This window comes from Pipra filicauda, unplaced genomic scaffold (genome assembly GCF_003945595.2).
Source record: "Pipra filicauda isolate LSUMZ 115617 unplaced genomic scaffold, ASM394559v2 scaffold29_size4552773_pilon, whole genome shotgun sequence".
Taxonomy (NCBI): Eukaryota; Metazoa; Chordata; class Aves; order Passeriformes; family Pipridae; genus Pipra; species Pipra filicauda.
The window spans coordinates 2,450,601-2,459,643 of NW_024104420.1; the positions used below are offsets into that span (position 1 = coordinate 2,450,601).

The window sequence follows — 9,043 nt, forward strand, 5'->3', positions numbered from 1 at the left end:
ACTGCTTGCTTTTAAGTTGTGTAGTCTGTGATGTACTTTATTTCAACCTTTTTAATGGGCACTAGAATATTTTTTCCTACTTACTACTTTGTTTTAAAGGGGAAAACATTTTTTTCAGATGTTGTAGCTTTCAGCCAGTATTTTAACATCTAGAAAATACCTAATAAATAATAAATGCTAGCCAATGTTTGAACTTTACCAGTTGTCTCTGTAAATGAAATATTTACCAGAGTATTAGTCTTTAACAACCTGCTAACTAATCACTAAAACATAACTTCAGGGTTCCTTAAAATTACAGTGTAATGAAAGGGAGAAATATTAATGTCAGTTAACGTGGGATGGACAACTAATGTTTATGCATTTGAGTAGTAAATTCAAACTTGCAAAATAGTACAGAAAAATATTCTTGACAGCTAAAGGCAATATAACTTACAACATGTTTTACTTTATAATTGTACCTGGAATAGCATTTTGTAAGGATATGTGCCCTAGTTTATTGTCAAATAGGGGCACTCAGATATGAAGGATACATTAGTAACAGAGCAATCGAGCAGGCATTCCTTAATAGCAGTTAGTGTTGTAGGGACTGTTTTCCTAACTTTTAGAAAAGGGGAAATTTTTGAAAAGCCAGATTTTGAGGTTCTGGTGTGTAAGGTTTATGTGCATGTGTAGTTAATATTGTCGTGAATGGAGGTGTCTGTTGTGCCACATTTCTGCACCAGCTTTCTGTAATGACTGAAAAGAACTATTCTTAGTCTGCCATCTTTGTAGAGTACTGTATTATTATTTTACTGTCAAGAATACAGTTTTCTTATATATATTTAAAACAAAAAAAGTTCCCAAAGAGCAAGGATATTAGTAGGCTGTTCATGGATAAATTCCCTGTCCTCTCCCTTTGAATAAGCACAGTGACAACCTTCTTTATGCTCAGTTCATGTACACACAGGAAATGATTAAATTTCTCATGTTTTGAATAGTGCTTAGCACAGTTCAACCCATGTTTAGTTATCAACTTTACTTAGTTATCTGCAGAAAGTTAAAAGAATTCGTAGTAGCTAGGATGCTCAGTTGCTGTAGAAGTGAAGAAGTTTATTTTCTCTGATGTAAATATGTGATGGACAAATATGCTGTCCTTGACCTCTTTTGCCTAGTCTTTACTGATTTTGTTACAGATGAGATAACTAGTCTCAATATCCTACTCTTTAGATAAATCTTCTTTTATTCAAGTATGAAAGTCAAATTAGTTTTCCATCGCTGTCTATTTAAGCTGCAGTTTCCTCAGTCCCTGGGGTTTTTTTAGGGGGTAGAAGTTGTTTTATATTTTGGCAGTAATAAACATACATGTGTGCCCCTCACCCACACCTGCTCCCCAGCATTGCTAATAAGCATCAATGCATAAGTATACATATTTTTTCAGAAACAATGCTTTAGAAGGTTTAGGTAATTTTACATTTTAACATAATAGTTACAATGTTAATATCAAAAAGTGTTGTGAGACATTTAAACATGCATTTATAGATTTTTACACTGCTGAAGAATATAAGGAAATACAATAATCACTATCTTTCGTGTCTGTGATATGGGCATTTTTGGTGTTAAGGAGACATTGTTTTCCAAAAAGACTCACTTTGTGCCTCTTTCGTAATCTTTTCTCCTTCTGAAAATATGAACAAAGCTAACCTCTTTTGCTGATGTCTTCTATTTATAACACAGATATAATTTAACTGAATATTAGCTCTTCTGTCACCATTTCAGTGGAATACTTTTCAGTACTCAGTATATTCAAGATTTTTTTTCCATTGATTTATTTTGTTGTTTTGGGACATTTTTTCAACACTTTCATTGTTTGATAAATATTTCTGTACTCTCAGTATATATTCTAAATCTTATGTCATTTTCATGGTGTTGCTGTGCAGCAAGCATGAGCAGTAGGTGTCAGGTTTTTGGCATTTTGGTGGCTTGGTTTTGTTTTTTGGGTGTTGGTGATTTTTGTTGTTGTTGATGGTTTATTTTTTTGTTTGGGTTTTTAAAAAAGTAGCTTTCAGCTCTACTTCAGTTGTTACTTACTGGAGTTGTAAACCAAGGAGAAAACTAACCTGATCACTGTTCTGCCCTGACATTTGCTGACCAATCAGCCTCTCTTTCCTTTACTCTTTGCTAGAACAGTTGCTTCTATGAGATGTGTGATTTACATAACCAAAAGGCTCTGCCATGGGAAGACAGAGAAGGGCAAACAGGAAACCATCTGTCCTTTTTGCGTCTTGCATCCTCTTTGAGACTGTAAACACTTGTTACTAATCCTGCAGTAAAGTGCTGCCACGTGGTAGATGGCAAATATAAAAACACAGCTATCTAAACACAAATTAAGTTACTTTAGCATGTTGAGTGAAGGGACTGTTCAAGTGGTAGAAGGAAGAATATTTAACAGGAAAAAAGTTTTAAGAAGGATGTTTTAAGAAGGACAAGAAATGTTCATTACATGCTGAGATTACTACCTTAGATAATATCTCAAAGGTCACTTTAGATTGTACAGGAAAAGTTTAGTGGGTTTTGAGTTTTATAGATTGCTATTATACTGCCTACTCTAGAAATGTTTTATAAACTACAGGTAAAGAGGTTAGTGGTCATTAAATTATTTATGTAAAAAGAAAAAATCCTTTCCTAGAATTAGAGATTTTTAAAACTTTTTAAAACTTATTTATTCTTACGTATTTTGCATGTATATTGAATGATATATTTGTAGCCTAATACTGTTTAATAATGCTCCATTCTGTAACTTTAAATACGGCTACAAGCATATTGTATTATATATAAATGGTAATAACACCCTCTAGTGACAGTATCCTTAGGAACATATCTGCATTTCTGTTATGAATTATACTAGTTGAGAGACTATGCACTATGGATCTCTAGTTTCAGAGTTATGTTTCTTTCATAAAATTTATTATCAGGCAATGCAGTCTGACCTTTCTTATTCCCATGTAAAAGTGCATGTATGCCTTGGAAGGTCTAGCACTTCTAGACTTAAAAAGAGACATTTCAGTGTACTTCAGTTCACGTTTCCAAGAGAGTCCTGTGTTTTACAGTTCTCCATGGAGTTTACATTCCTTTAACCTTTTTAGATATATTACATATTAATAAGGGATTTATTTTCCTGCACCAAGCAAGAGTCTTCAGCATTTAGTGATTTGCCCTGAACTGAAATACTTGAATATTTTTCATAATTAAAAAAAACCCCAACTGTTCATAGAAATGATGCTCTTTGTAGTAGTATCATTCAAACTCCAGAAGACCAGGATTAAAAAAGCAGTGATTTATGTTGGTTAAAGATAGAATTTTTGAATTCTCATTGCATAGTGCCGTTCTTCTCTGGTTGAAAGAGAAGCAGCAAACTAAGTGGGCTATGCAGAAGGAATAAAGGACGGACAGTATGAGATTTGCAGCAAGGACTGATTAAAATTTTTTGATAAGGAACCAAGAAAACCTCGTGTCCTTGAACTACACAGGATACAAGCAATCTGAAACATTTAAGAAGTGTGATCTCCTTGAGAGGTGCTGCGTATAAAGAAAATTTAGTTGAAGAGTGAAGAGTTAAATTCTAGATTGTCTTTCTAGAATATAAATTCTCTGCCACACTTTCATCTTTCTGCAGTTACTTATGTAACCTGGGTTCTGATATGCTAAAACTATGAATCAAGACAAAATTTTTCTGTAGGCATTCCTTGAGGCCTCATAGTCTCAAACAAGTATAAAAGTGATTTACCATCACAGTTCAGGGTAGGATTTCCTCATTTACAGACTCATAGGATAATTCATGTTGAAAGGGAAGGAGCACTGTAAAATACTTTTTTTTTTTTGGTGGTATATACATATATAAAATTCTTGTGAAAAGATTGGGGTCAAAGAAAGATTAAACTGCATTGGCGTCCATACATCTACGAGTAAATTCAAAGCTATAAGATAATGGGTGTTAGCTGGTATAGGCAGATATTGAAAAAAAAGGCTTAGTAGTAATGGGGGAATTACAGTTACAGTCACTGTAGCCTTCAAAAACAATTCTGTCTCTTCTTTTACAAGTACTTTAAAGTTAGTAAATACGTTATGATACTTCTGCTAGCTGTAAAAATACTTACCTATGTAGTTTCCCCTACTGAATTTTAATTTTGGGCTTCCTCTTCATCAATAACCAATGTTTTTTTCTACTGAAAGTTATGTAACTCTCAGAGCAGTTCTGGTCTGCCTCTGCCCACTGCTACTTTTTCAGTGACTGAGCGACAGGGTGCCTTGGATATTTTGAGAAGGTAACTTCTGTCTCCCCTTACTTTAGATGTTGTTCTCACCCCCTGTAGAACCTTATTTTTAGACCCTTGTTCTCCCTGATTTTCAAATGCTTTCCCCATTTCCCATATTCCAAACTAAATTGTCTGTATTTCTTTTGAATTTTAGTGATATAAAATGCTTGGTGAACTTAAGGATTTACTGATAGGCTATTGATGGAGTACATTTATGCTTTTACTTCTGTTGTACTTCATAGTTTAAGACCCTTTGGTGTATAGCACTGCAAGCGAGAATTCCATAACCAAACCACAGAACTCCATGAGGCAAGCTCTGTTAAGGTAGACAGCTTGCATGTTCACTTTTGATTGCACAGTGTGAATGCTTTAGTAAATGGAAGCTTTACTTTTAAAGGTGGTGTTCAGGAGTTGGGAGTTGCCTAAAATAAGGCTAACAGTGCTTTCAGATGAATTAATTTTCTTTGTGTTCTTTGTTGCTTTCCTCTTCAGTTTATTTTCAGAAGTACTTTCTGGACTTCTGCAGTCCTCTGTATTATCTGTCCCTAGCTCCCCCCAGTTCTTTTTATTTTGTAGTGTTCTTTCAGATGGTCTCTGTTTGCTAAGTAAAATTCACAGTATTTATCAATAAAGCAGAATAAAGAATGTCAGTGTACTTAATACTTAAGCTGTGATTTTTCACTGTTGTGTGTTATCACAGCACTGGATGAGAACATTAATTTTATGTTGTTCATGAATATTTTGTTCTAAAAAATTTTGGGGAATAGCCTTGGGGAAGGTTTTTTCCAAGTTCTGGTTGACAAAGGAAGCTCAAGTTTTCTTGTATTAGCAACAGTAGTGTCTTAAGTGCACAGTTTAGGTGATACAATCTTAAGTGCAAGCTTCTGCTTGGAATACTACCAGTTAAAGAGTACTCAGGTAATGGAGTGTCCTTTACTCTTACAAACACATTTTTAAGTCAGCCTATAGTGCCTGTGCTTTTGATACTCTCATCAATACTCTAAACTTAGTAGCTATTTCTATCATAGCTTTTTTCATTTGATACTTTTTTCCAAAAAAGATGAAATGTGTAAAAAATATCTCTACTTCAGTTTCTTTCACTAATAAATCAATCATCTGCAATAGTGTGTTCTTTTTGGTGCTGGCTATGCCTGAACTATGTACCTAAGTGAAACATACAGTAATCAGTTTAGTTTTGCGGTTTCTTTTTATATCATATGTAATTTGTGTAACACTTGCAGGTGCTGCTGTTTATTCAAGCGGAGGAAAAGGAAAACCATTCAGCGCAACAAATGAACATGGGAAAATGCTTAGTTGTTCACCTGTTGTCTTGTGATCTTAAAAAAAAAACAGCAACAAAACCCAAAGCAAAAACCTCCATAGTAAACACGTTTTCCAAGGACTCCGTGAGAAACAGTGTCATGCCTGTGTGCTTTGATTTGGTTCTTCTGCATTGAACTTTTGTTTCTTTAATTCATCTATTCTGAAAGCTTTAAAATATTGTCGAATAGGAGTGGTTCTTTGACCATCAACACATGGACCAATGATGTGATAGAAATTAACAGTATCTTGAGCAAAAGTGAACTTGAGAAGTATTTCTTCTTTTCTAGGAAGTAGCAACTGTGTCTTAGATGAAGACAGATGTCATAAATCTGTTATTTGAGTTTGTAGCAGTGTATCAAAAGCAGTTCTCTTCAAAAATGCAGAAGAAAAATATGAATGCACAACCATATTGAAAAACAATAAAATCTTAAGTTTTATTTTATGACACCTGCATTGTTTTTCTTCTTTTGTCCCAGTATTACTGCTGATATTGTAGCGAAATGGTCACTGTGTAGAGATACTGGGGAGGCTGATTTGATTGTTGACAGTTATCTAAATGATGGAGATACTAATGAACAGAAAGTATTTCCAGTAGCCTCTTGGTTTGAAAGTCTGCTTTTGTTATGCTTACAATGAAAATTGCAGTACAGTAGAAATTACAAGAGCATTTGTACAAAGAATACAGAAGTTTGTATAATTTAAGCTGTGCTTCTAATAATGTTAGCAAAATTGAATTACCTTCAAAAGAGATCTACAGAGCAATTATAAAAGAAGAAATGTGATTCTGATTAAAGCGTAATCAGTATTAAAGCCTGTATGCTCACTAAGGTAACTGATGATTGACATCATCTTTAATTTGAAAATATGGATGTACCATGAAAAGTTAGAGATGTAAAAGTTAGATTTGTAAATTATTTTGCTCTTTAATTTAGAAAACAAATGCAATGGAAGTGAGTTAGACTTCTCTCTATACCAGCCCATAGCACCCAAAATTTCCCACGATTGTTTTCTTAGAAGTTGCTTGTCTTGAAGTGTAAGATGGGATGGCAAGGATGTGTCAGGTATTTCTCTACAGTCCCATGAAGTGCTTGCAATATGAGCAAACCAACAGTTCTGTAGACAAGACAGCCCATTTTGCATTTTCTTTTTCAGAAAATATATGCTTATTTTAAAGCCATAATGACAGAGTTATGCTTTTGTCATGTTTAGCTACCAGTTATTAAAGAAAAAGTGTGAAAGATAGAAGTGACTAGACAGATTTATTGACCAAAACTCAGATTATCTCCATTTTTTTATAATTCTTCTAGCCATTTTTTTCTATCCACACATGTCTTTTGGCATACTTATTTATTTTTAATCTGTTTTGTGGTAGCATTTAAAATGTATATTAAAATAAATGCACACTTTTGAATTAATCATTGCATTTACAAGAATTTTAATTGTATTTTGTAATTTATTTATCCTTAAAAGCCAAAAGTGTATTTTATTGTTTGGATTGTGTGCTTATATGTATTCTTTGATCTTCATTGTTATTTGTGTTCATGATCTCAAGTGTTTGTTTTAGAAAACCTGAACTTGGTCTACAAAAACACGCGGTATAACAGGTCATAAGGTTTCCACTCCAGTACTCTGTGTTATTGATTATTTCAAACTCATGAAGTTAGTTCTTTGTCTTTATTTGAGCTGAAGTAGGTTACTTGACCATTCTCATATGAAAACATCCTTCTTTGTAGTACTTGACCAAATTTTTAGCTTTGTACATGTGGTATGTACACCTGATGAGTTTTATTCTCGGAGGTTTTTGATCTGTACAGTGTTTGTATGATCTGAACTCCATACACATAACAAAGTGTGAATAGTATGGACTTAAAATGGTCAAATATATAAAAACTGTTTATTTGCTGAAACGACTAGTATCTAGGCACTTGCTTTTCAGCAATTTTTTTAAGTGCTTGACTTAAATGCTGAAGAAGGTTTTCTTTTAGTGGAGCAGTCAGCACTGGTATAGGTGTGCCAATATGACTTGTATTTATATCCTGTTATTTTTCCTGTCTAAACTAATGAAGTAAATGTTGGTTGGATGTCTAAAGATGAAATACATCCCTATTTAAATGTAAGACAAAAATAAAGATAGTTTTATAAAATTTGCCTTTTTTTCCCCCCTTTCCTACAGTCCTAGATGAAATAATGATAGCTCTTATTTTAAGAATTGCTGAACAGATTTTATCTTTTTGCATGGCAAGGAATTTGAAAACATGATACTCATAATGCTACCTTGACTTGCAGTTATAGTTATGTTTGTTTAGTTAAGAGGTGTTACTGTTACATGCTTTAATAGATCTGATAATAGCAATAGAATGAAGAGACTTCAATGCACTCATTTGAAATCTACTCAAAGATAAAGTCTATGCTGGTCTCTGCCACCTGGAATAAGACCTGAAGAGGTCTAGGAAATTCATTAAAAGAAGGAGTTTTGGATTAGAAGAGACCCTTAAATAACATCTAGTCCAAACACAAAACACCACCACTGCCCTCCAGTATATGGAGGGTATGGAAATCTTTCAGTAGATCAGGTAGCTCAAAGCCCTATCCCACCTGATTTTGGATGTTTCCAAGGATGGGGCATCCACAACTTCTTTAAGCAACCTGGTCCAGTGTCTCACCAGCCCCATGTAAAAAATATCATCCTTACATCCAATCTAAATTTAACCTCTTTCAGTTTAATCTGTAATTTCTTGTTCTGTCACTACAGGCCTTGATAAAAAGCATCTCTCCATGTTTCTTATGTAAATACTGAAAGGCCAAAATAAGGTAGTACTAGAATCTCCTTTTCTGCAAGCTGAACAACCCCAGCTCTCTCAGCCTTTCCTCATAGGAGAGGTGTTCTCATCCTCTCATCGTTTTTATTGTCTTCTCTGCACTTTCTTTGAGAGGTTCAAGTGTTTCTCGTGCGCAGGACCCCAGGGCTGGATGCAGCACTCCAGATGGGGTCTTAGCAGAGTAGAGTGGAAGGGCAGAGAATCCTCTCCCTTGCCCTGCTGGCCACACTGCCTTTGACACAGCCCAGGATACGGTTGGCTTTCTGTGCACGTTGTAAGCGCATGTTGCTGATCTCATTTTTCATCCACCAGTATCTCCAAGTCCTTCTCCTCTGCTCTTAAACCCTTCATCCCCCAGTCTGTAGTGATACCGGAGATTGCCCTGAGCCAGGAGCAGGATGTTGAACTTGTCTTTATTGTCCTTCAGAAAGTTTGCGTGGGCCTACTCCAGAAGCCTTTCAAAGTCCTAAAGCACGTATTGACTTTTGATAAAGGTGCTAAGCAAACTGAGTAGGAAAGGTGTACTCCTAGGTCTGTTGTTTGTAACTAGAGGTGATCTCATGGGTGAAGTGATGACTGGTGGCTGTCTTGGCCACAGTGATCATGAAA

At 34.8% G+C, this 9,043-nt stretch overlaps 1 protein-coding gene across 10 annotated transcripts in view; it reads left to right on the plus strand.

Moving 5' to 3' along the window:
* Positions 1 to 7,759, plus strand: part of CSNK1G3 (casein kinase 1 gamma 3) — a 67,077-nt gene extending 59,318 nt beyond the window's left edge. For 8 of the 10 annotated variants that reach the window (XM_027710256.2, XM_039383087.1, XM_039383084.1 and 5 more), the window contains 2 exons: positions 4,210 to 4,301; positions 5,534 to 7,759. In XM_027710256.2, coding sequence (XP_027566057.1) covers positions 4,210 to 4,267 — 58 coding nt within the window. In that variant the 3' untranslated portion in view covers positions 4,268 to 4,301; positions 5,534 to 7,759. The remainder of the gene's footprint in view (positions 1 to 4,209; positions 4,302 to 5,533) is intronic. The other 2 variants (XM_039383086.1, XM_039383088.1) reach the window with 1 other exon arrangement.
* The last annotated feature ends 1,284 nt before the right edge of the window (positions 7,760 to 9,043 follow it).